The sequence below is a fragment of the Phascolarctos cinereus genome, unplaced genomic scaffold (genome assembly GCF_003287225.1).
Source record: "Phascolarctos cinereus isolate Bilbo 61053 unplaced genomic scaffold, phaCin_HiC Scaffold_1;HRSCAF=81, whole genome shotgun sequence".
NCBI classification, from domain to species: domain Eukaryota; kingdom Metazoa; phylum Chordata; class Mammalia; order Diprotodontia; family Phascolarctidae; genus Phascolarctos; species Phascolarctos cinereus.
In genome coordinates, this window is record NW_027555514.1 from 217,322,116 (window position 1) to 217,349,336 (window position 27,221).

Sequence of the window (27,221 nt, forward strand, 5' to 3'; positions counted from 1 at the left end):
TCAATGATTTTTAAGTGAATAAAAGGATTCTGAGTCCAAAGAGTTGGAGAACACCTGGTCTTCTAGACAAAGATGGGACCCGTTTAATAAGAGATTGGGGAGGAGAACATAGGGCTGAATTCTGAGGGAGAACCTGGTTGAAGACACGACTAGGGTTCTCTCATACAAAATCTGAATGTGTGCACGTGCGCTTCTTGTAACATGCACACACACACACACACACACACACACACACACACATGTCTCAAAGTGTGTTGATTGTGTCAGGTAGAGATGAATGTGGGTCCTCGTGGATCGTTGTGTGTGATCGTCTCCCACAAGAAGCTCAGTCACTCGGGTGTCCCTATCCACGCATTCGGAAGTTGCGCATCTCTAGAGGGATAAGAAGCTTCAGCTAGAACTGGGGAAGTACTGTTTTACAGTGCTAACTACGCTTCTCCACCCGCCGGTGCCTCTGAGGGCTGGAGCTAGCCTCTATTTGTGTGTCTCTGACGCCGCCTTGTGGAATCGCGGTGTCTCTGAAAGCAGGCAATTGCCTTTCCTGGATGGCTGAGCTTAAGTATTAGAAGTTGTGGGAGGAGGAGGAGAAAAGCGGGGAGGTGTTCCTCACTCAACTGCTCAGCTGGAGATACCAACCATTTCCACCCCCTCCACCCTCTGGCTCCCGGTGCCCCCCCCCCCGACTCAGTAGCCCGTCCAAGGAACCAACCACTCAGGGGAATGGTCACCGGGGGTGGGGGGAAAGAGAAGGAAATTGAGAGACTGAGATTTGGGGAGGGAAGGGCAGAACGGATCTGGACTTTATTGTTGGGAGGCGGAAGATGCTACATCATCAAGCAGAAACAGGTGATGGTGGTGGTGCAGATGAGGGGCCGCCTCCCCAGGACTGCAGGAATTAGACAACACCGAGGACACTGAAACACAGAGGCCCCGCCCCCGCCCAAGTTGTGCAGTTGAGGGAGCTGGAGGGGAGGGGAGTGAGGTAATTGGGCTAGGGGTCAGGGAGCAGGGCTGCAGCTCTGGGTGCGAATCCTTCAGCGGGGAGCAGGGGGAAGGGGCTTCTATTGCTTTTTGCTCGCTCACAGTTTTGCGGCAGGCAGGGCCGGGGTGGATTCGGATTGGACGGACACCCCCTGCCCCCCTCAGTACCCCCACGGACCATGGGTGCTGGTGAGAAGACAGTGGAAACCCGGGCTGGAGGAGAGAGTACAGGCTAGGGATTGGGTGTGTGTAAAGGGGGAGGGCGGAGGTGTCACGGGATGTGTCCACCCCCCACAAAAACTGCCCCCAGTACGGGTTGGTACAGGTGTGGGGGTAGGGTGAAGGATGGGCCAGGTGGACACAGTGAGGCTGCAGGCCAAAATGCCAAAGTGCTTGTGAGGGACCCCGGATCCCACCTGTCCCCGCCATGGGGATGTTCACGGAAGCGCTTCGGTTTAGGGGTATGAGATCCGGAGTCCCAGAGTCCGATTATTGCCAAGAAAATCCGTTCCTGACCCTCACCCCTGACCCCGACCCTGGACATGGCTTGTGAACCCCGTTTTTGTGCTAGGTTTGGGGGTAGGGACTGGATGGACATGGCTTTTGGGAGAGGGGTAATCTCCAAAAGGGCTAGGGATGAGATGCCCCCCCTTTTATGAGGGAGAGGGAGGGGCAGGGGTGGGGTTCCCTGAGATCTGGGGTGCCCCCCCTTCTGAAGCCCCCCTCCCCCGCTTCCCCCTTCCCATTCCTGGAACCCCGTACCTCGGGGTGGTCTGGGGGAGGAAAGAGAGACCCCTTCCCAGGAAAAGCCAGGAGGGGGCGGGCTTGGGGGGGCCCAGAGCCTGGGTCCCAATAGGAATGGGGGGGGAGGTTGGAAGTTCAGGGTTGGGGTCAGTAGGGAGAGAAAAGGATGGGTCCGTGCGCAGTTCGGATGGGCCCAGGGGCCGGGTGGAGCAAGGGGTGAGTGAGAGGGGGCCCCTGGAGGAGCGGCGCAGCCGGGGCTGGGCGCAGGGACAACGGGGAGCCAGCCGCTGCCGCCATCACTGCGGCCACCGCCAGGGGGCTGGGGAGAAGACCGCCGGCCAAGGACTTAGGCAACTCCTTTGAGAAAGTCAGTGTGCCCTGCGGGAAGGAGAGGCAGGGGTTACCCCTTGCCTGCTAGAGCCCTGGCACCCTTTCCCCATCCATTATCTACCCCCAGAACGTCCCTCTCCACCCTCAGGCCTCGGAACGCCCCTCTGCCCCTCCCCTTAGGGACCTCTTCCCCTCAACCCCTCCCATTACTCTCATCCTCTGGCTCTGTCTGAGCACCCCGCCTCACCGCCAGTTCCCCAACGCCTCGTGGCTTCTTGTGGCGGCTCAGCAGGGGGTTAGGTTTGCCAGCCATGCCGTCCCGGTGCCGCCGGCTGGAGATGTGCTGAGGGAATGATGAGAGGAGTGTATATGGGACGGGTCAGAAATTCAAAAGGAAATTGGGGTGGGGGTAAGAATGAGGGAGGAGGGAGCTTTGGCCCGGAATGTTGGGGTGTGGAGAGGGTGGAGTTATCCACTCATTACTCTTTAAGGAAAAAAGGTACTCGCCCTGGAGGATGGAAACCGAGGCCACCCAAGATCTACTTCTAGGGGCTTTAATCCTTCCTAGGAAGCACCTCTTCCCCAACCCTGGGGGAATAGACACCAGACATCGGGAAGGCTAACTTACCTGTTTTAACTGGATCTCAGAATTGACCTTGACATTGCAGATTTCACAGTGGAAGGTCCGGTCCTGGGAAGGAGCCTCAGGTTCCCCAGGGGTGGGGGGGCCCAGCCTGGGGTACGCTTTGATGGGGCCCAGCCCACTACGTGCCTCCAGGATTGTCTTGTGCTTGGTACCTGCATTTGAGATTGGGGGGGCAGAGGTGGAGAGAGGAGACTGGAGGTTAGATTCCCCTTGGCCCCCTGCTTTCTCCTCTAATCTCCCAGCTCCTAAAGTTCCAGGGAGCACCGGGCCCAGAGGCTCCTAATGAACACCTCAGCACCTCCCTCCAGGCCCTAACTCCTTAGGTCCCTCAATTTTGAGACTCTTGGGGATGGGGAAGGGGAGAAGGGAAGGGCCACACTGGGGTTGAGGGAACACAATGCCTGGCATATCTTAGGCATTTAATAAATGTTTATGGACTGACTGACCTACTGGAGAGAATTCAGAAAGCCAGAGTTTGTTGAGGGTTAAGAATGAGAATATAAGACATTTCAGGGTCATAATAGAAGTGAGGTGGGGGTGACCCAAGGAAGCCTAAGGATAAGGCTATATGATGTGGTGACCAAGGTCCAAGGCTGGGAGGAGGGTCCTGGAGCAGGGTCAGCTGAGGTCTGGGGATTGGGAAGGTCAAAAGGTTGGTGGAGACTCATTACCTTTGTTATGCGCCTCAAGCTGGGACAAGGAGTTCACAGCCACCTTGCACAGAGCACAGTATAGCAGCCTCTTGGCCTTTTCCTCCTCCTCCTTGCTGCCCCCTGGCAGTGGGGCTGGCGCTGGAGTCCTCCCCTCACCCTTGGCCCCTCCCCGTCCAGTTTCTGGGACATTGGGTGGGGAGGGGACACCAGGTTGCTTCTCAGGGGATCTGGGGGGCAGGCTCAGCCCGTTCTCCACCACAACTAGGAGGATGGGGAAAGAAACACAGGGGTTACAAGGATTTGCCTCTGAAGAAAAGGCTCTGGTACCAGGGAAAAATTGAACTTCCATTCCTTACCCTAAATTTCTGCAGACAAAAGAACCCAGTCTCCCCACCTCTGGGTGGAGCTCCCAGCTCTCTAAGGTATGCACCTAGCTTGCATTTCAAGGTTTCTACCCTACTAATTGGTAATGACCAAGTGGTTCCCCTCTCCCCTCCACTGTTCTCCCCTGCAGGGAATGAGCACATCCCTCCCTGCTTAACAGAATTCTGGCAGGCTGCCTGGCTAGGCTGGAGAAGCGCTGCTGATCCGGGACCCGCCCGGCCTGGCCTCTCTCAGCTCGGCTTGGGGCCTGGTTGATCCCTAGGGCCCTGCCCCACCCCCATAGAGGAAAGCTAGAAGGAGGGGGGGCAGGAAGGGGAAACGCATGGAGAGGCATTGAGAAAGGGGGAGATGGGATCAAGGAGATAGCGATGGGATCAGGGATAGTTAGAGACTGAGAGACCTGATAGACAAAGATAGAGAGAGTGAAGGAACAGGGACCATGGCTGGGCTGCTCTATAATTCATGGTTCCATTAAAGATGCACAGGGTCTAGTCCTGGGTCTGGGCTTCAGCCTCTCAACTCTCAACAGGGGGAAACTCCAGCTCCTACAGATGATCCAGTTTCCGGGTCAGAGGGAGGCCGGGGAGTGGGGGTGAAGGAGGTTGAGTGAAGGGAACCAAAACCCTGCAGAGCCATCCAGGGCAAAAGTCTGTCCGTCCAGCCTACTGTTTCCTCTCTTCTCTCCCTGTTGTTGTCTCATCTAATAATAACGATAACCATAGCTGACATGTGGATCAAACTTTACCGTTTTCAGAGCTTTATTTCCTATGATCTCATTTGATCTCCACAACAGTGCTGAGAGGCAGATAGACAAAGAAGGCATCGCTCTCCCTCTCTATGTCCCCCGCCACTCTTTTCTTTTTTCAACAGATGAGACAAGATGAAGCCAAGAGAGGTAAAATGAGGTTCAAGGTCATGAGGCAGTAGTAAAATACAAGCCTTCTCTCTCCCCCATTTTGGTATCCCTTCTTGTCTAAGCTCCAATCCTAGTTCCCTTCTTCACATTCAGCTTGGGGATGTTGAGTCAAGGAGAGGGAGGAGAAATAGGGATGCCTGGGTTCCTTCAGATCAGATTGTGACTGATAGCTGATGCTGTGATATCAGGATAATGGTGGAAGGATGCCCAGTCCACGTGTCTCCTTCCCTCCACCCATTCCGCTTTCTCTCAGATTCCTGACTCTAAACTGGATTTGGAATGGGCAGCTGGCAGGCAGAACTGAGAGAGACCTTCGCAATCATGGGATCATAGATTTAAAGCTGGAGGGGACCTCAGAGGCCATTTAACAGATGAGTAAGGTGAGGTCCACAGACAAGTGACTCGCCCAAAGTCACACAGCTAGTTAATTGAAAAGCCAGATCCAGAACCCAGGTCTCCCAACTGCCAGTCTAGTTCCCCTTTTTTCACTGTTTCTGAAGAGAGAAGAGTGGGCTACAGAGGAAAGACAACTCAGGATTCTTGAACTTCCCCTCCCCTGTGAAGGGGCCTCTCTTCTTGGGGAGGGGAGCCAGGTCAAGACATTGCCAATTCTACCTCCTTCTCCTCTGAGTCATTGGGCTGGGCTTCAGGGAAGACAGAAGGGACTCTGTGCTGAGAAAAGCTGGAGTGGGGTGTGGTGGGGCTAGGGGGTGACAGGATGGAAAGTCTAGATCACTGGGGTCTCTGGGCTTAGCTCATGGGCTTACCTGGGTAGGGAGTGCTGGGAACAGAGAGAGAGACTGAAACAGAAATATAGAGAGGATAAACCACTCATTATGTATGTGCAGTGGTGTGCAAATTACTTGGGACAAGCAATAATTTTGATACGTTTTCATTTTGTGACAGAACTGATCATTCTTGTGTGCTTCCACTGGCTCTAGGCTGCCTTAGGATCCTGACCTTGATCATGTGAAACCAGACTGAGCTGGTTTCCCCATCTTTAGTTAATTCTGTCAACTCAATGCTCGATTTCATATTACATATACATGTTTTATTTCTATTTTTTGTTGTGTTTTTAATTCTATGTTTTTTAAGAGTGGATATCACTCCAAGGAAACATGCAAAAGTGTTGCTCTTAATAAGCACACTTCAATAACTGTTAGAGATATTACAGCAAGCTGTTGGTGTGGGGAAGCCAAGCATTTCAAGATTCATTCAAGCCCACAATGAAACAAGATCAGTTGCACTGAAGCACAAAGGAATGTGAGGTCAACAACAAAAAACAATGCCAAGAAATGGAAAAACTATTGCTGTAAAACAGCCTAATTAATTCTCAAAAAACAAGCAAAGACCTTCAGAGAGACCTGGCAGCTGGATTGGTTGTTATTGATTCCTCTATAGTGCATTGAAGGCTTCTTGAACTTGGGAAAAAAATGAGAAGACAAGTTAAAAAAAAACCAGTTGCTAACCATTGCTATGAAGAAAAAATGCTTGTCATGGACAAGACATTACAAAGACTGGATTACTGACAATTGGGAAAAAATGGGATTTTTACTGACGAAACTCACTTTTTCATTCAAGGATGAATTCATTCACTGAATTCATTCATTCATTCAAAATTGTTGTCAGAAGTCCAAGTGAGCCTGTATGACCTAGGCTTCTCCATTAGACTGTAAAATATCTACCAAATTTTTTTTTAACTTCTAGTGGCCCTGAAAGTCTTTTCCCCATTAAGGGAATGATGAGCTCTCTATTAAATATATTGACATACTTGAGAAGTACAATTGTTCTGGAATTCTGTAAATTCTTAAATGGAGATGAACTACCTCCACACAACTTTGTGCCATGACACGTCCTGAAAAGATATGAAATTTATCCTAGAGATGGAGATAAATAGGCCTCAGTGGTTTGGGAACTCACCTGATGGAAACTCATTGAAAACCCATGGCCTATAATTAAGGCTCAACTTAGAAATATGGATTGTTCCTCTTAAGGCAAACTTAATGTCCAATGTGATTAAAATGTAGTTTTATAATAAGAAATTAAAGAATGTGTCAAAATCTTACAAACTTATTGAAAAGTCATGTAAAATCAGTGATTATGGCAAAGGAAGGTCATATTAAAAGTCTTTTAAAGATGTAAAAAGTTGTAAGGTTAAATGTATAAGTCAATAAATTTTATTATTTTTGTTTATCCCAATTTGCACACCACTGTACATACAGATATACATATATAGTGTTTTCCTCTCTACATCTATATGTGTATTTCCTATCTCTTTTTATGTGTAGATATGTGTATATTTGAAAAGAGAGACAAAGAAGGGAAGGGAGAGGGAGGGAGAGAGAAGGGAGGAGAGAAACAGAAAAAAACAGGAACAGAAGAGTAGAAAGAGAGGAGGGGAGAGAGAAAGTGAGAATAAGGGAAAGAGAGAGAGAGAGAAAGAAGGGGAAGAGAAATAGAGATAAGGGGGTGAAGAGAGAGGAGGAAGGGAGAGAAAGGATGGGGAGAGAAGCAAAAAAGGGAGAGAAAAGAGAGAAGGGGGAGAAATAGAAGGGAGAGAGAGAAGGAGAGAACAAGAGAGATGGCGGACAGAAAGGGAGAGGGAGAGAGGAAAGAGGAGAAGAGAGAGGAGCTGGAGAGAGGAGGGGGAAAAGAAACAGAGAGAGAGAGAGGATGGAGAGAGAAACAGAGAAGGGAGAGAGGAAGAGAAGAGAGGAAGGGGAGAGAAACAGAAAAGAGAGCAAGAAAGAAGGGGGCAGAAACAGAGAAGGAAGAGAGAGGAAGAGAGACAGAGACAGAGAGAAGGGGGAGAGAAACAGAAAGGAGAGTGAGAGGTAGACAAAAAGAAGTAAGTGAGGGGGGAGAGAGAGAGAGAGAGAAGAGAGAGAAACAGATAAGGGGTGAAGAGAGAGGAGGAGGGAAAGAGAGGATGGGGAGAGAAACAGAAGAGAGAGCAAGAGAGAAGGGGGGACAGAAACAGAAGGAAGAAAGAGAGAGGAAGAGAGACAGAAGGGGGAGAGAAACAAAGGAGAGAGAGAGGTAGATAGCAAGAAGTAAGTGAGGGGAGAGAAACAGAAGGGAGAGAGGGAGGGGGGAAGCAGAAACAGAAAGATGAGAGAAAAAAGGAGAGAGACACACACAGAGTGAGACAGAGAGACAGAGAGAGAGTTGGAGGTATGGGGAGGATAGTGATAGAAGCTAAAAGACAATGCAAAGAAATAGAGGCAAAAAGAACCAAGCATGACCAAGATGAGAATTTCAGAGCTGGACCACCTAGTCAAACTCATCCCCCCCAAAGAATTCCACACACCCAACACGTGGTCATTTATCCTTTCCTTGAAGCTGTCCCAATGAGGCGGAAAACCATTCCTTCCCAAGGCAGCCCTTGGACAGCTCTAACAATTAGGAGTGCTTCTTTGTAACTTCCACCTATGGTCCCTAGTTGTGTCTCCTAGGACCAAGCAGAACAAACGTAATCCCTCTTCCTCTTGACAGCCTTTCAAGTAGTTGTAGACAGATATAATATCTCCCCCCCCCAACTCCCCCCCCCCCAAATCTTCTCCAGGCTAAATGTCATCAGTTCTTTCAAGTTATCCTCATGTGGCCTAGACTCAAGGCCCTTCATCATCCTGATTGCCCTCCTCTGAATCGTCTTCAGCTTATCAACCTCCATCCTAAACTCCATTACCCCTGGAGATACAGTCTGGTGACAGCAGAGTACAGTGGCACTATCAGCTCCTCTTTTCCTGGAAGATAGGCCTTTCTGAATGTAACCTGAATGTAGTTTTTTGCCTGCCAAATCACATTGTTGCCTCATATTGTGCTTGGAGTTCACTGAAGCCCCCAGATCTTTTTTTTTCCCCCAGATGAAATGCTGTCTAATATGTCTCTCCCTCCTTGTACTTGGGACATAGAGATACAGAGGCAAGTAGAGAGGGACAGAGAGATAATCAGAAAGATGCAGAGAAACATATATGTATATGGAAGATATATATATGTGTGTTATAGGTATGTGTATATAATATGTATATATGTGTATTATAAGTATGTGTATATAATATACACTATGCACATACATATCATGTATGTAAGTATATACAATGTGTACGTGTGTGTGTTTGTATCATGGGAATGACACACACCTGGCCGAAGGGCCCCTCCATCCTCACTGGGAGGGCTGTTGCCTGATGGTGCTGAGTCTCCAGGTTCCTTGATGCCAGGCTCTTTGCCCCGGGTTTTGGCGGCCTCAATGCCCTTGACACGTCGGGCATGCCGGTTGCCCTTGTAGTGTGCCTCTGCTTGGCTCTGAAGAATAGGGGAACCAGGAGAGAGGTTGAGAATCCATTGTTTCCCTCCGAGCCAAGTCTCCTGCTCACCCTGCATCCCTTTCTGCACACAGACTGTCCATCCCTTCCCCCAGAGGTCTCACTGCTGGCGGACTGGGGGAGAGAGGAAGAGAAACTCATTTTGACCTTTGTATTTTCAAATGATTGCAAATCACCCCACTTCTTTTGGGGGTGTTCAGATGATGGAAAAGAAGCAGGAATACTTCCTGTATGTAGAGATTCATTTTCTCAGGACCTAGAACAGAAGCTCTCAACCTTTTTTGTGTGTCCTGGGTCCCCTTTGGCAGGCTAGGGAAGTCTTTGGACCCCTCCTCAGAATCACATTTTTAAATGCACTAAGTAAAACACACAGAATTACAAAGGAAATAAATTATGTTAAACAGTTATTAAATAAATAAATATACCAAACATATGTATGTATACATATACATATACGTATATATGTGTGTATATGTATATATACATATATGTATTTTTAAAACACACATTGAAGGACCCCCAGTTAAGAATGTCTTTACCTAGAAGTTAGTACCACCCTAGCCCCATATTGCTCCTACCCCACCCCTATACCCTGGCCGGCCTCAGTAGCCTGCTACCAGTAGACTACTAGTGCCTCCCTAGTCCTTGGAGAGGGGGGAAGGGAGTACATGCCTCCCCAAGAGTAGAATGCTAATCCATTCTTGGGAAGGGCCTGGATGTCACTCTAGCTGCTACCCTCCGCAACTCCCAGATATCCCCGGCCCTCATGCCTTGTCCTTTTTCAGCATAAGATTCAAGAACTGGGTCTGGGGCATATATGCCTGGGTCCCTGTCCCAATTGCCCTGGGTTTTGTTTCCCCTGAGGTCTCCATGGCACAGACCCTGGAGGACCCTGGCCATAGGCCCTGTGGATCAGCTTTCTAGCTCTAGCTGAAAAGACAGATACAGAAACAGAGACAGCTGTCAAAACAGAATCCACAGTAGGGGGTGGGAGGGTGAGGGCGAGGTAGAGAAGGCAAGGAGGGGAAAGGGGAGTTGTTTCCCCACTGCCTAGATCTCCCCATACCACTGGTGACCAGGGCAAGGGGTTCAGGGGAATTGGATGCCTAGGTCCTGCACCCGGCTCTGAGTGAGTGAACCACCCACACCGTGGACTTTCTCTGCCATTCCCTCTATCTTCCTCCCCTCCCCCAATACAGCAACCTCCTGCTGGGTGAACAAGATCCCAGGAGCCACAAGGTCCCTGGGATAGAAGTAGGAATGTAAGGGGTGGGGAGGAGAGAGCAGACTGGTGATAAGAAGACAAAGCCCAGCAGCATGAAGACAGAAGAAGAGAAGAAAGACAGACAGAAACGAAACATTCTTTCTTAATATCCACTGTTCAGATATTCAGTAGAATGAAATTTTGCTGTTTTTCCCCTAAAAGATCTCAAAGCACTTAGATCCTACAAAAATCCCTTTTCTGCCCCACATAGCAGAAACTCAGAAAGGAGATTGTCAGGGCAGATCAGACATCTGGGTAGCTCTTTCTGGGTCCTTGGGGAGGGTGGTATATGTATGTGTGTGTGTGTGTGTGTGTGTGTGTGTGTGTGTATGTGCGTGTGCATGTTATGTATTACTGGGTTTGAAGAGGTGGTGGGGAGAGGTGGGGAGTGGAGGAAAGAGAAAAGGAAGTAACATAGGGAAGTCAATCAGAGGTCAGACTCTCCTTGTTATCAGACAGGAAGACCCAGTCACCTCTGGAAGGGTCATCCTGGCTATCCCCCTGCCTTTACACCACATGACTCCTCCTTTTCTCAAACCTAATCTCTCCTATTCAGGAAATTCCCCAGGTCAAGGACTGTCTCAGCTTTGCATGAAGATTATAGCTAGGGGGTACTGAGGGGTGATCTTTGGAAGGGCCATCTTGCCTGAAGAAGGCCTAAGAGGTTTGCCTACAGGCTTTCCAGGACCAAGAAATAATGCAAGTTAATTGGCACAGTCATTTGTGTATCAAAGGTGTACTGTCAACTTCTTGTCCAATGTAAAGCGATCCTTGTCCCTCTCTTTTCAGTGTCCTCCCAGTCCCCTCCTTTCCTCCAGTGTCCCCTCAGCTCCCACTTCTCTTGTCCCAAGATCCCCCCACTGTCCTTCCAGACCCCTCTGCTCTCCCACCAATGTCCCACCAGCCTCCATCCTTATCACCCTAATGTCCCCTCAGCTCCTGCCTATCTTTCTCCCTTTAGCTGATTTGGGCCCCTCACCTGGGAATTAAATCGGATCTGACAGACGTTACAGGAAATGATTGGCCGCTTGGTCTTGAGTAGAGGTCCCCCAAAGGTGTGGGACAGCACAGCCTTCTGCACGGGATCCATCTGAGGACAGAGTCAGGGGATGAGTCACGGACCCTAGCAAACTGCGCCAGTCTCCAAAGGCCAAAAAGGGATCTCTTCTTTCAGTATCTCCATACTACAATTTCCAGCCCCCCCAACTAGGTTTGACCTCAGGACTCCCAATTTCAGTGCCCTCTCCTACTTTTAGCCCTATTATTCCCAACCCCAACATCCCCAACCTTGTCATTCCCAGCCCCTCATCTCATCCTTTCTGCCATCAGCCATGGCTAGTGAACTTGCAGACCAGTTCCCACTGAACCTAAGTGAACCCAGTAAGATCCTTCTCCCCAGTCTCATCTCACTCTGGACCCTGCTCTAGACAGGGAATGCCTTGGGGGCCTTGGATACATGGTAATAGAATGGCAAAATAAATTACCAATGACCCCATCTGAGGCTTTCTAGTTTCAAGGATACACTTGGTAACCAGAGAAACTTCTAAAATGTAGCTGTGGCTGGAATTCAGCAAAGGGACTGGGTTGGGTGGGAAAAGCCAGGAGCCCCAGCTCCTCCTCAGAGTTCCCTCTGGCTAAAGGAAGAAAGTTAGGGATCTTGGGAGCCATCTCTCTCCCTGAGCAGCAGGGCCCCCAGGGCCTGGGCTGTTGAGCTGGTCAGGATTTGAAAAGCATCTCTCCCTACCCTGGGAGAGATGGGCCAGCAGATGTCTCTTCAGCTGCCTGCCAAGAGCCCACATGGGAAGGGGAGGAGATGGGAGTTCCTATGAAGACTTCTTTTGCCACAGGGGGCCAGGAGAGGCCAAAGGATGGAGTCAGGGGACCCCCAGCACTGGACAATAGTTTCTCCTCACTGCCCCCATTTCTAGCCCCTCTCTTCTATAGGGGGCCTGGGAGTGGCAGGCCTGGAATGCAGCTGGGGATGGGGAGGAATGGGTGGTGACAGGGACCACCCATAGGAATGGGGCCAAGCTGGGGTTGAAGCATAATCATCCAGATGGAAGGGTCAAGTGAGGGCGGGTAGCTCAGGGTTCCAAGATCCTCAGCTCCACAGCTGAACTCCCCTTTCCCTGATTTCACTCTCTCCAGAAAGACTCTGGGTTTGAAAAATCAGGGAGATGATCTGAGAGAACCCAGGCAGCTTGGCTCCCACCTACCCATCTCCAGTAACTGTGCCAGAAGAGGAGGGAAGAAATTTAATGCTGGAATAGGGGCTTTGGGAGCACTGGAGAGAAAGGTCACTGATGGTGACCACCACTCAATGCCTTCCCCTCAAGTTTTGGTAATGGTAGTGCTAATAGCCTCAGCTTCACCCAGGAAAATAAATGTCTGATTGACAGGTGTCAATATCTACCTTCCCTACCCCCCTGAAAGACCAAGCCCACATTGATAGAAAAGCCAACCAGTGGAAGGGGGTGTGTGTGAGTATGTATTAAGCATGCCGTGGTGAGTCTTTGTGTATGGGTGGGACGTGAATGGGTATCATGTGCTCTTTATACGTCAGCTGCTTATCTGCATCTATCTCTGTGTGTATAGGGCTTCATGGTTGATCGGCTGTGTTGTATAATCTACATATGTGTTTATCTGCGTATATGTATAATGTGTATTTGGCATTCATGTAAGTGTATGCATTTACGTATATGTGTGAGTGTGTGTGTGTGTGTGTGTGTATGTGAGAGAGAGAGAGAGAGAAAGAGAGAGAGAGAGAGAGAGAATATAGAAGTGACACAGACTCTCTTGCTAGACTTAGGCCTTCAGAACTGAAACCATATTACCCTGAGACCCTAAACCCTTCCCTTCCCCTGTCAGGTGTGACCCAGCCCCTTGGCCCCCTGAGTCCTCTGCTTCTTTACATTCTGGGTGGGGGATGGAGATTCAGCCCAACCTGAAACTCAATATGGGCCAAGAAACCCAAGTAGGATGAGCTGGGGCAGAGAGAATGGTGTGTGTGTGTGTATGTGTGTGTGTGTGTGTGTGTGTGTGTGTGTGTGTGTTGGGGGGGAGAGGGGATGGAGAGGGAGAGAAGGAAACAGGATGATCCCACTGGTTCCTGCCTTCTACCCTAGATGCTAAAACCCCACCGTACTGACAATGATTTCAACACTGTCCTTTCTTCGTCTCTTCCCAGCTACCCTCCCTTGACCTTTCTTGACCCACAGCTGGTCCTGTCTAATTCTCTTTCTCCCCTCCAGGGTGACAGAACCTTCTTTCCAGAAGCTCCCCCATCTTAATCTCAGGTTCTGGGAAAGGTCTAGCTTAACTCTGTAAATGCCAGATTGGGGCAGGGGGTCAGGGGGAGGTGGAGAGGGAAGGTTGAGTGATACACAAGTCATACAATTCCCTTCTGGGTATCTTCCTTCCTAGGAAACTGGAATAAATGTTAGCCTTGGTGTTAAGAATGCCTGGGCCCAATTCTATCCACAGAGAAGGAATGGTTCAGGCCAAGGTCAGGGGGACTTCAGTGCCCTAGCTCCCAGTTCTAAATATTTCAAAGCCCAATCCCACCCCGGGTGTCTTTGTGAGATACAGGGTCCTTCTCCATGGGGGCTCCCAAAATATATTCCCCTAGATCCTCTCAAAGATTAAAAATCAAAGTGGATTGTCTTCTTGAGAAGCTAGGGAGGAATAAATCAGGAAAGGTGCTATGTGTGTAGGGGGGGGGAAGGGAAGAAAACAGGGAGAAACCAGAAAGAGAAATTGAGGAGAGGGGCTTTGATTACATTCCCTTCTATTGCCTTTTATCTGATAAAGCCAGGTGCTCCTCTAAGGATTTCTTCACCCTTTTCCCAGACCAAAACCCCCACAGAATTAAAAACAAACAAACAGACCAGAAAAGAGGTTAGACAGGAAGGGAAGAGAGAAGGCCAGAGATCGGGGGCCTGGAGGAGAAGGACATCCAGATTTGAGATAAGGGAGGATGGGTGAGGGGCTTGTCTGAGAGAAGCAGGTGGGAGACTTGGAGGGGTAGGAAGGAATCCTGGGAGATGCAGAGGGCACAAAGAGGGCAGGTTTGGGATGAGAATCTGGGATGTGAGAAAAGGAAGATGCAGTGGGCTCTGAAAGGCATGGGAATCTGCAGAAGGGTAGAGAAACTGGTGATGTGGTGGGAGCAGCCTGAAGATCTGGAGTGCTCCAAAAGAGATCTTGGGAGGACTGATAGGGAATTCAGTGTGGAGGGGGCAGTTTGAGCGGGCTTCTTTGGGATCAGGGGATCTGATGTGGGGGTGGGGAGCGATTCAAGGCTGTGGGGGCCTGTGGGGGAACCAAGGGTTCAATGGATGGGAGAGGCAGCTTGCAGGGGAGGGGCAGGCGGGGGCTGCGGCAGCCGAGGGGAGCGGAGGGGGGCGGGGGGTCCGGGGTCGCTTACCCTGCGGGACCCCGGGGGCCGCGACTCCATGGCCCGGGGTGGGAGGACCCGGGCGGAGGGGGGCCGGGCCGGGCCAGGGACGCGGCGCTCGCTGCCCGTGCGGCTTGGGGCTGTGCGGCCGGGCCGGCCGGGGTAGAGGGAGGCGGTACCGGCCGGGGACTGAGCCCCGCCTCGGAGGAGGGACTGAAGGCGGGCCCGGGCCGGGGGCGGGAACTGGGACCGCAGAAGCCCCGAACAAGGGGATGGGGATGCAGGGTCTCATTCTCCTCCCAGATCTCAGCCAAAGAGGGGTCCACTGCAGGCGGACGGATCCAGGCACCTCCGCGCCCTGCGACAGTGACCCTTCTCCGTCTGATCTCTGGCGTCCATCCTCCTTGCACTGCACTCCCCTCTGACGTCCCTGTTTCTCATGCTCGAACCTTGCCCTTCATTCCTCACCATGATCATCCTCCCCATCCATTGTCCTGCCCTGACTCTCTTTTGGGGCGGGGACGTAAGTCGCGGCTTCCCTTTGGGGGTCCCTTTGCTCTCCCCGGTTAAACTGGAGGAAACTGAGGCACAAAAGAGGAGCGCACCATCCTTCACCTGTAGGCGAGGAAGATGGAAACGGAACTCAGGTATCCAGGTCCCCTGCCCCTCCCCGAGCCACCCCATGTCGGGTAGAACTGGGGGAGCCACGCCGCAGAAGACACAGAACAGGCTAGGGCTCCCCTCTCCTGGCTGGGTCAGCAGCCAGGCTGAAGACCCAACCAAGCTTCTGGATCTGTGCAGGCGCTGCCCTCTGGCGGCCACTTGTGGCAGGGGACAGGAGGGGAGTGGGGTGTTGGAGGGAGACAGAACCAACAGAGGGTAACCTCAGATCACCTAAGACCTCTTTCCCTCCCCCAACGCACATCTCCAGACCTGCACCCCGCCCATCCCACCCCTCCCCCCTCCCCCCTAACTCTATCATAGAGTCTCTCTAACCTGTATTTTTGGATCTCATTTCATCACCTCTTAAAGCTGGGACAGAGGAAAAGCAAGGTTAGGAGTTGGAAGATAGCTAGTCTTTGGGAAGGGCATGGAGTTAGGCAAGGGGTGTCAGCACAAGGTTCTCCGTCAGGTGTACAGGGAAAACTGCGGTGAGTCGGTCAGGGAAAATGAGCAGACAGTGCGGTGCGGCACTTCACAAACTCTTTGGTCTTACAATTATTTAAAAACTGTTGAGTATCCTTCAAAGAGGTTTTGTTTATGTGGGTTCTATCTACTGATTATATTAGAAATTAAGATGTCTTAGCATTGTCATGAAAATGGCTGTGACCTCATCACATGGACCCCCTGAAAGGGTCTCCAGACTGCTGTTGTAGCGGAAAGTTAATTGGATTTGGGGGTCAGAAGAACCGGAAGCAGACTCCAGCTGTGCAACTTATTTACCTGTGAAGGTAAGCTCCTTGAGGGCAAGGACTGTTACATTTTTATCTTTGGATCCTCAACACCAAGCACATAGGATAGATAAGCATAGGGACTGAACCTGGTTTAGAGATCTCCCAGGTGAAGAAACTCCTTTTATCAATGCAGGTCAACCCCTTCTCTGCAGAAGTTAGTCTTAGAGCTGTCCAGAGAACTAGGAGGTTAAGTGCTCTTGCCCAGGGTCATACGGACGAGTAAGCCTCCGAGGAAGGATTTGAACCCGGGTCTTCCTGGTTTCAAAGTCTGTTCTGTATTTACTACACCAAGGTACGTCTGGCACATAGTAGGTGTTTAATAAATAATAAATTGTGTGACCTCCTTATGTGTCAGTGACCTGGCAAGTCACTTCCTCTCTGTAAGTCTCTGTTTCCTGATCTGTAAAATGATCTTTCCTGATCCCTTTCATCAATGGAAATTTATAGCACATTCACAAGGTACAAGGGATTCTCCAAAAAGCTTTGCCTCTCAAATTATGACTTCTTTTCTGCCTCAAATTTTTCATGAACAGCAAATTTATGGTAGGTTAACATAACTGACCATCCTGGGTCCCCCTGCAGTAGCCACTGTGTTTTGTGAAAGGCCTAAGGTGCCTTTCATCTCTAACCCAACACTGGTGTATTCTACTCAAGAGCTGACTACTACTGAGGAGGAGCTGAGAGAAAAGAGTAGGAAAATCCCTACTGTTAAAGCCACTGATCTTTCATCTCCGTGCAGCGACACCCCCTCCCACTCCTCCCCCCCTCCTGCAATCATCCCTGACTTCTCTGGGGCATCTGATACTGCTGACAATACCCTCCTTCCTGAAACCCTCTCCTCCTTGTCTTCTTTGACCCTCCTCTCTTCTGGTGTTGCCTCCACCACCCATCCACCCCCACCCCTCAGCTTCTCCTCTGTTTCCTCTCAGCTGGCTCTTTTTTCCTATTTCCATCTCCTGTTAAGTGACCTGCTCTGGAAGGCTCCCACTCTATGTTCCAGGCATTAACTATGCAGTTTAAATCAATAATAATTCATATGTCCATAAGTTTAAAAGTTTACACCAATGGTGTCAAACTCAAATAGAATTGGGGGACACTAATGCCCCTATTGACTTGGTTTTAAAATATATTATCTATATTTTATTGTATTTTTATTTATATTTTCCAATTACATTTTAATCTGGTTCAGGCCACTCAGCAGTGTCATGACAGGCTACATGCTTGATGCCTCTGGTTTATATAACTTTTTTTTTTACAATATTTCTACAGAGTAGATAGTGCTTGTATCCTTTTTCCCATTTTACAGATGCAAAACTGAGGCTCAGAAATGTTAAATGATTTGCCCAGAGTCACAGAACTATGGAGCTTTAGAGCACAGATTTGTACTTAGGTCTTTCCTGGCTCCAGATCTCTTGTTTATTCCATTAGACATTTGTGACTGGTTCTAGGATAATAGCTAGCTCTTCTGACTTATGAAATAGTGAGAAAAGCAGAGGATCTGCTGTCTGAGGACCTGGGTTTGAATCCTGGCTCCCTTCTTTGCACAGGTGGGGACTATGGGTACCGAATATTGTATACACAGTACTGTCTAACTTAATTAATACATTGGTCAGTTCTGCTGAGATGCTTTTCTTTTTTTTTTCTTTTTTTTTTTTAAGGCAGTTGGGGCTAAGTGACTTGCCCAGGGTCACACAGCTAGTAAGTGTCAAGTGTTTGGTCTAAGGCTGGATTTGAACTCAAGCCCTCCTGACTTCAGGGCTGGTGGTCTATCCACGTGCCACCTAGCTTCTCTGAGATGCTTTTCTTTCTTTTTTATTTCATTTTTATTCCTTGTGATAAGAAAGAGGTAGCTCTCTAAGGATGGGAGGAGAAAGAGAAAGATTTGGAAATGGAGAGGAGTTAAAAACAAAATACATGAATGATAATTGTGTGGTAATTTTTTAAAAAAGAAATCTTGGCTCTGTTGGACCTAGTATCTTAATCTGTAAAATGAATGGTTTGGTCTGCATGATCTCCTAGCTAAAGGACTCGTGGTCTTTTGACTTCAGAGTGAAGACATCACACAGCCTCTGTAGTACTGTCCTCAGTCCTGAACCTCGAATGGTCTTCTGGGTCCTTTTAATTTCCATGTCTTTCCAATGCCCCAAACTCGGTGTGCCTGAAACTAAGCACATCATCTCTCCCCTCACCCCACCCCCCACCCCGTACCTACTTCCCAATTCCCTTATTTCTATTATTGCCACCTCCATTGTTTAATTCAAGATGGAGACCAGTAATCAGTCATCTTGGACACTTCCCTCCCTATCACTTGAACAATTTAACTCTTATGAAGTATGAACTCTGTCTGTGCAATGCAGCATTCTAGGGGATGATGATACAAAGATAAAATAAAACATAGCACTACCCTCAAGGGGTTGAGGAGTATTTATTAAGCGCCTAAGCACTTTACCAATGGTCTTCACAGCAACAACACTGGGAGGTAGGTGCTATTATTTATCCCCATTTTACAGCTGAGAAAACTGAGGCAGACAGATTAAATGACTTGCTTAGGACCCCACAACTAGTAAATTGAGTCAGGGTTTGAACTCAGATGTTCCTGACTCCAGGCCCATTAATTTAAGTGGCCTCTAGCTGACACGTACAAAGATAAATATATAAGTAAACTCCTTCTACAGTAGCCTTCACCAGCTTTAATACACAAATACACAGTCTGTGGTTTCATCCAGATAGAGAACTTGAGATATAGGAACTCCTTCAGGAATACACAAATGTAGATCTTAATAATAAAGCTGGGAGAATTGCCTGAGGCATACAAAGGTTAAGTGACTTGGCTAGGGTCATACAGGGTCAGCAGTCAGGGAATTTGAACCCGTTTCCATGATGTAAATATCATACATATACATATATGTGTGTGTGTGTGTATGTGTGTGTGTGTGTGTGTGTGTGTGTATACTTATAGTCTTAGAGTTTTCTGAGGCTTTGTGGTTAATTAAGTGACTTGCCCCTGGTCACCCAGCTAATTATAATTCAGTCCTGAACTCTAGCCAAGCTACCTAGACATCATGCAACTCACATTTCTAACCCATTAAGGGTTACAAAGTGCACAACAAACAGTTTCACCCTCATTTTGCAGATTAGAAAAAGAGCTCAGAGATAGAGGTTAAGTAATTTCTCATTGGTAACACAGCTGGTAAGTGCTAGGGTTTTGAACCCAGATCTCTTTGTCCACTTATAGGATTAGTAAAGTAACAAAGAGAATTCTGTAACATGTGGGTCTTTACTTTCAAGTGTCACAAGGTATTGGGGTTGAGTATCACTGGTTTAACACACTGGCCACTCTGTGGGTGGGAATTTCAGGCCACAGCAGCCATGCTGGACATTTCAACCCTTACAGCATCTTGGAGTTTAGAACCAGAAGGGCCCTTGAACATCGTCTAATTCAACTCTTTCATTTTACAGAGCAGGAAGTGAAGATCCAGAGAAACATATGAACTGGGATTGTACAGAGGGTCACAAAAGTCTTAGGGTGGTTTCAAGCTAATTAAAGTTCTCCCTGGGCATTACATAACCAGACACCAATGTAAAAAATGTAAAAATGCAAAACCTCCCCTTGTAGTCTGGTCACCCATTTAAATTATAGTTTCTATGTAACTGTTTCCTGTAATATGGTTGGTACCAGCATTAAGCTTTTTAAGAATCTCAGTGTTGGGAGGGCTCGCAGAGGCTGTCCAATCCTAGTGGTATCCAACCAAGAATCTCATCTCCCACCTCCTGAACCAATAGTAACCCAGCCATTCTTTGAAAGCCTTCCTCCTCTAGGAAGTCTTCTCTGCCTGCTCATGATTTCCTCTTTCCTTTGAACTTTTTCAGGATTTATACTCTGTATCACAAAATTTGGCAGGCAATTGAATACTGTTTGCTCTTAATTACATGCTGGTGTTTCATTTAAATTAACTATATCTCTTTTACTAGATTATAAACTTTTGAGGGCAAGACCTATTATATCTCAAATCAAAAGGGTCAAATGAGATATTTGTTTAAAAAAAAAAGTAGTTAGCACAGAGCCTGGCACATAGTAAGCTTTACATAAATGCTTCTTCCCTTCCCTTCTCTTATAATTCTTTATATCCTTCCCAGTGCCCAGCACTGGGCTGGGTACAATTGGAAGCTTCTTTTTTTTTCTTTTTCTTTTTTTAGGCTATTGGGGTTAAGTGACTTGGCTAGGGTCACACAGCTAGTATGTGTCAAATGTTTGGTCTGAGGCTGGATTTGAACTCAGGTACTCCTGACTTCAGGGCGGTGCTCTATCCACTTCGCCACCTAGCTGCCCCTGGAAGCTTCAAATGGTAGTAATAGTACTGGATTTTAAATCTAGAGAACTGAATTCAAACCCTAAGTCCTACATGTATACTAGCTCTGTGCTTATGGGCAAATTACTTAACCTTCTTAAATCTGTTTTCCCATCTGTTAAATGGTGACAGTGATACCTTCCTCTCAGAGTTGTGAGGAAAGCATTCCGTAGACCTTACAGTGGTAGAGAAATGGGAATGACTATTTTTAATACAGAAAGGAGACCTGAGGAGAGATGGGCAGTGAAGGAAGAAAATATGGTGGACTCTGAAGGAGAGAGTGGGGAATGAGGTCTGGGGAATTAAGTGGGGGTGTCACATTTCAGCACTAAGTTTTAAACTGCTTTAGGCTAGAGATACTATCATTTATTTTTTGTAACTTTATTAAGTAGGTCTTTAATGAAAGTAACACTGAATTGAAATTGAGGGGAAAGTATGCCTTGGTCTAAGGAGAGAGTGTGAATGAAGCTTGAGGGGGAGACGTGGGGATTAGAATCTAAGGAGAAGGGGTGGGGTCTGAGGGCTGGCAAGAGTGGGAGGTGGGAGGTAAGGGGAGAGGAAGAGGTGGAGTTTGAAGAAAGAGAAGGGGGTTAGAGGTGGGGACTAAGGGGTGAGTGGGGTGGGGTGAGGGTTTGAGAGAGGGCGCAGGGCCTTCCTTACCGTGCCGAAGTTGCTGAAGAGGCTCAGGGCAGGGGCTGGCTCCATTGGGAAGGGCAAGATCTGCTTGAGGTCGAGGGGGGGCTGCATGATGGGGGGCGGGTGAAGCAGAGGGAGGGGCCCCGCTCGGCTCAGGCTTCCTGTAGCAGGGAGAAGGTAGGTTATAGGGGGAGGGGGGAGGTTGAGTGGTGGCAGTTGTGGACTCTGCTCTCCCCAACTGCAGCCACCTGGTCTGTCCTGTTCATCCACCCCCCCACCCCCACCCCTCCATACACATTCCATGGGGCTTCAGCTATAAGTGTGCTATATATGATGACGGAAAGAGGGAGGGTGCAACTCTTTCTTTCCCCCCAGGGCTGGTTTCACTTCTCCCTTCTCCAGATCTCTCCCATCCCCCAAGATCTCTAAGCACTTTTCAGACCCAGAAAGAAACCTCTGTGTTTGGTAAGCATGGGACTGACATGTCTCTTATCCCCAGCTCTAACCTCCAGGAATCTGGAACTTTTCCTCCTCCCTGAGGATCCTAAGCCCTTAGCACCCCAGAGGAAGAAAAGTCATGGACTCTCACAGTTGGAAGGAACCTCCAAGGTCATCTAGTTCAACCCCCACTCAAATCATGAATCCTAGTTACAATATCCTGACAAGTGGTCATTCCAAGCTTCTACTCCAGGACCTCCCATCATGAGAAACTCACTGCATCCCAAGGCAGCCCCTCCCCTCTGCCCCACTTTTCCAGGATCCTGATTGGCTGATTCTCTTGGCCGGGCTTGGAGAGGGGGGAGATGAGAGGACAGGAGAGGGAGGGTGTCAGGGGCAGGACCCAGGAAAAGGAAATTTGTCAGGCTTGGGGTCCTGGGGGGGGGCAGTGGGCATAAATCCCCACCAGGTATAAGAGAAGGGAGAAGAAGCCTGGAAGAGGGAAGAAAGGAGAAATGAAAGAAGGTCCTAGCCCAGGTGACCCTTTCCTCCAGTGAAAGGGAGGAGGGATGGGCTATATGGGGATACGAAGGGGGAGGGAGAGGTGACTCAGTCCTTCTCACTTTGGGAGAGCTCTAATTGTTGGGAAGTGTTTCCTTCTATGCAGCTGAAGTCTGATTCGATGCACCTTCTGCTTATTCCTCCGCATTTTGCCTTCTGGACCCAAGAAGAGCTAGTCTAACACCTTTTCCCTAACGGCCTCCTTGTGGCATGGTTTTGAGCCCCTTAAACAGTCTCTAACTTAGCAATATATCCTTTCTAAGAACATCACAGAACGGAACGCAATAGTCCATGTGTGATGGGAAAGGGCACTGATTTGGAATCAGTGGTCTAGAGTTCGAATCCTTGTTCTGCTCATTTCGGCCACTGTGTCCTTAGGCAAGTCATTTTACCTTCGGAGGCCTCTGTTTCCTCAGTTATAAAATCAAGGCCTTGGACTCAAGGACCTCTAAGTTCCCTTCCATCCCAAAATTCTATGATCTTAGCATCCTTCCCACTTGAAAAGGAAGGTTGGATCTGACTAGGCAGAAGGCAGAAATATCCTCTCTCTCATTTTGTACTTCTATTAAGAAAACTAATTAGGGAGAGAGATGGCTCTGATTCAGCAAGCTGATCCAAAGGAGAACTAGAAGCTCAGATTTGGGGGGGGGAGAAGAGGGGCAGAATCCCTCAGTAGCCCAGAAGAGCACTTAAGTAATGTCTAGGTGGCACAGTGGATAGATAGATCCCTGGGCCTAGAGTCAGGAAGACGTGAGTTCAAATTCAGTCTTTGACTTTTACTAGCCATGGGATCCTGGGCAAGTCACATAATCTCTGTCTGCCTCAGTTCCCTCAACTGTAAAATGGGGATAATAATAGCACTCCCCTGCCAGGGTTGGTGTGAGGTTCAAATGAGATAGTATTTATAAAGCACTTAGCACAGTGTCTAGCATGTGGTAGACACTTAATAAATGCTTGTTCCTCTCCCCCTTCCCTCATTACAAAGCTTAACTACTGATTAGTTACTCTCAAATCTACAAAATCAGGAAGATAAGGTTCAGAGAAGGGTATGTCAGTAACACCTGGGTCCTCCCCCCTCCCCCTGCCTCCCTCCCTTCCCCCAATCCCATTTGCGTTCTCTCTCACCCAGGCATCTCCTGCTTCTCTTTTGAAGGAGGAAGCATGTTCAGGGCAATCAGAATGGGGAATGCCTAAGTCTGAACCAAAGGAGGAAATGAAAATCCCAGCCCTCCCAAACCTTGCCCCTCCACCCCAGCCCAAAGATTCCCGACTGAGGCCCACCAAGGCAGCTATGCTGGGGAGATCTGCAGGGCCTCCATCTGACCTGGGGGAGCTGCAGGGCATTTACCGGCTCACTGACCACCCCCACCTGCCTTTTCCCAGGAACAAATGTAGAATCGAGAGATTGAGGGCTTGGCTCCTGTCCCTTCTCTCTTTCACAGGAGGAAAGGGTCGCCTGGGTCTTTTTTAAACTCCTCCTTTCCTCCCTCTTCCAGGCTTCTCTTTTTTCTTATACCTGGTAGAACTCCTGCCCACTGCCCTAGGGCACTGGCCCCAGCCCCCCACCCCACCCCCGGGCTCTAGGCCTGACAAATTCCCTTTTCCTGGGTCCTGCCCCTGACACCCTCCCTCTCCTATCCCCCCCACCCCCCCAAGCCTGGCCAAGAGAATCAGCCAATCAGGATCCTGGAAAAGTGGGGCAGAGGGGAGGGCGGGGGAGCAGGGATTAGGGGAAGCAGAGGAGAGAGGGAGGGGGTGGGGGAGGACTCAGGCACAGCTCAGGGTAGGGGGAGTTCGTCCCTGGAGTCCCGGGGCATCTCCTCCTCTCTGAGCTAGGACTGTTTGGCCAGAATGCCTGAGTCCTGGTGCTCCATCTCAGAGGTGCAGGGGGAACAGGGAGCTACTAGAGGCTGGGGTCAGGCTTGGGGCCAGGCTGAAAGTGGATGGCTTGGGACCTCTGAGTTCTCTAGATTAGCCGCTGGGGATCGGAACACTTGGGTTCTATGCCCTCGGCTACCTCAGATCTGAAGAGAGGAGAAAAAAAAAGAAAGGGATGGGAATGCTCAGTGGCTGGAGGAAGGGTTGGGGAGAGGGAGAGAATTTGGAACTCAAAATATTTTTAAATGCTTAAAATAAATAACAATAATTTTTAAATGAAATAATTGGGAATGGATACAGGGAAAGAGATTGACAGAGACCAGAGAAATGGTGACAGAGGAAGACTGAGAGAGAAAATGAGAGGTTAAGACATGGGGGCACTTTGGTCACTTCCTCCGCCTATTTTGTGCTCTCACGCCCTCCCCCTCCCCCTTATCCCTTGGTACACCAGGCCTGGGCAGCATTAATGAGCCCAGAGCGGCAGCAGGGAATGGTGCTAGAAACCCGAGCTCTCCCAGAGCCCCCAGCACCCTCCCTCTCCACCCTCTGCCCACCACAGATGGCTGGGAGCTATCACTTCTACTCCTCCCTCTCAACACACACGGACACTAGAGGCTGCCTCTTAGCCACTGTGCCCATTGCCCTGACTTCCAGAACTTGAATGAAGTCCTCTCAGTTATTCCCCCTCCCACCCCTACCCCCACCCCCATCCCTAGAATGGGAGGCTCAGAACAAGGCCGGAAGAGCTGAAAACCTGCACCCACATCCACACCACTCCCCTCACAGCAGGGGCTTGAACCCTGAGCTTTTGAGTTCTCCAGCCAATCTTGCGGAGAAAGGAAGGGGATGCTTTCTGAATGTTTGAGTGCCCAGTGCTTTCCCAAGGAGGGGAGAAGGAGCCCTACCTATCCAACAGCATTTCACACCCCCCCTTTTTTTTTTTTTTTTTACCAGACTGCACTCATGCCATGATGTGTTTGTGTGGGATGGGGACAAGGGAAGGGGGAGTTAGGGGGTGAATAAAGACAGAGAGAGAAAAACATTGTGGAAGGAGCATTTGGACTTGAAGTCATGAGACCTGGCCTCTGATACAAGCTGTGGGATTATCTAATAATTGTCATTTAACCTCTGCGAGCTGCAGTTTCTTCATCTGTAAAGAGAGGGAATAATAATACCTAGGCTCCCTCTTGACCAGGATTTGTGAAGAAAGCACTGGACTGGCCATGTTATAGAAACAGGAGCTATTCTAAATAAAGAGGGGTGGGGCAGGGATGCTTGGCCCCATTCTCTGAGATGCCTCCCTTTAGATAATAGAGTTGGAGGGGGCCTGTGAGATCACCTCTAGAATCTAGGTCCACTCCCTCAGTTTATAAATGGAGAAACTGAGTTCCTGGGAGGCTAAGTGCCCAAGGCACTAGTGGTAAAACTGGGATTCAGAGCCAGGTCCTATTGCTCTAAAACCAGTATTCTTTCTACCACTCCAGGACTTTCTCTTCTGAGCCTGCTCCAACCAGGACCCCCAGGTTTGGTTGGGGGTGGGGGAAATGAGAGACCCGCTTTCCTGGGGACGGAGGACTGCTTCTCTTTTTCATGAGGACACTGGGAGAAGGGAGGTAGCAAATCCAGGATTGATTTTGAGGAAGGTGTCCCACCTAGTAAGAGTTTAATGTTTGTTGAATCAAATTGGATTTGATTGGATTAGATCAGTTTGAGTGAAAAGGCAGGAAATTAGGTAGGCAACCCAGGCGTCCTGGTGTCCAGCTGGGTGGTTGAGAGGAAGGTTTGAGTTTTTGTAAATGGAAGAGGTTTTGCTGCTAAAGGGAGGGACTAGATCAAGGCTGAGGCAAGGAAGAGACGCTCATTAGAGTAATTGCCCTCGGGGAGAGAGCCCTGCCCTTTTTGAAGAGGTAGCTAGGTGGTGCACTGGTAGAGAGCTGGGTCTGGAGTCAGGAAGTCTCATTTTCCTGAGTTCAAATCTGGCCTCAGACACTTAATAGCTGTGTGACCCTGGGCAACTCATTTAACCCTGTTTGCCTCAGTTTCCTCATCTGGAAAATGAGCTGGAGAAGGAAATGGCAAACCATTCCAGTACCTTTGCCAAGAAAACTCCAAATGGACCCATGAAGTCAGACACAACCTAAACAACTAGAGCTTGTAAAAACTTAATCTCAATAGTCAATACCTGGAGGTAATCTCAGAACTTTTTAGATGTCTGTCTTCATCCCCAGCCTTACTCCTACATTTTAATTTAGTTTCATTTCTACCTCTAGCTTCAAGATTCATTTGGCCCTCCTCATCCCATCTTCATCTTGAGTCTGATCCTCAGGGATCTGTTTGTTCTTGTTGAAACCCACCCCTTAGCCCCTCTCACCTAGGAACTCAGGAATTTCTAGATCCAGTTACTCAGGCCCTATCCCTCAACATTTTCCCTCATCTCTTAGACAGATACCCCAGTTCTGGGTCAAGCCCATTCATTCCAACTGAGAAAAGGTGGGTTGATGCAGTCTTGGGTGGGGAGGGGTAGGAAAGAGGAAAAACCTAGTGGCCATGTGGACACCAAAATGAGTTAGCATTAGGAGCCAGAGAGAGAATAGGAATAGAGAGGGAATTAGGGTAGGGTCATGCTCAGGTTAGAGTAGCATTCAAGATGAGATTAGGATCAGAGAGAAGGAACTGAGAGGTTAATTTTAAGGGTGGGGGTGGAGCCCAAACCAGGGAGAAGCAGAGGAAATATTGAGATTGGAACATTGGAGTTAGGGTCTCAGAAGGAGCACAGGACAGAGTCAGGTTGCAGAGTGAAGGTAAAGGTTGAGGTTGAGGTCAAAGGCTTTGGGCAAGGATAGCACTCTAGTCAGTTCAACAAATATTCATAGAGCCTACTGTATATAAAATCGGTCTGCCAGGTCCTGAGGATTAAAAAAAAAATTGGCATCAAGGTGTTTATACTCTGATAGTGGGGAAAGCCATGGACACAAATAACCAAGAACTAAGGGGAAATGTGAAAAGGGTTAAGATAAATTTGAGGAAGAAGAAATCAATTTTATTGAAGGGAGGGCAGGGGCAAGGGGAGAAGAGTCAGAGAATCAGTTCAAGAAAGACTTCATGGAAGAAATATCAGCTGAATTGGGCCTGGAAGGAAGAAAGAGACTTTAAAAGAGGAAGAGCAGTGAGTTTGGTGGGGGTAGCTCCTAGTAGCCTTGGAGACCTAAGGAGGAAGACCCCTAAGGGGACAGTTACCATCTAGGAGACTTGGCAATAGGTGAGGT

At 48.9% G+C, this 27,221-nt stretch overlaps 1 protein-coding gene across 6 annotated transcripts in view; it reads right to left on the reverse strand.

Annotated features, from left to right (window-relative positions):
* Positions 1-768: 768 nt before the first annotated feature.
* ZNF385A (zinc finger protein 385A) overlaps positions 769-27,221 on the reverse strand; it is a 29,259-nt gene continuing 2,806 nt past the window's right edge. Inside the window, exons 2-10 of one of the 6 annotated variants that reach the window (XM_078145619.1) lie at positions 23,203-23,273; positions 21,103-21,239; positions 11,223-11,333; positions 8,797-8,959; positions 5,422-5,454; positions 3,373-3,615; positions 2,684-2,853; positions 2,303-2,398; positions 769-2,103 (exon numbers count right to left, since the gene is read on the reverse strand). In XM_078145619.1, the coding sequence (XP_078001745.1) occupies positions 1,873-2,103; positions 2,303-2,398; positions 2,684-2,853; positions 3,373-3,615; positions 5,422-5,454; positions 8,797-8,959; positions 11,223-11,333; positions 21,103-21,189 (1,134 nt within the window). In that variant the 5' untranslated portion in view covers positions 21,190-21,239; positions 23,203-23,273 and the 3' untranslated portion in view covers positions 769-1,872. Of the gene's footprint in view, positions 2,104-2,302; positions 2,399-2,683; positions 2,854-3,372; positions 3,616-5,421; positions 5,455-8,796; positions 8,960-11,222; positions 11,334-21,102; positions 21,240-21,372; positions 21,727-23,202; positions 23,274-27,221 lie in introns of those variants that run through there. The other 5 variants (XM_078145630.1, XM_078145614.1, XM_078145615.1 and 2 more) reach the window with 5 other exon arrangements.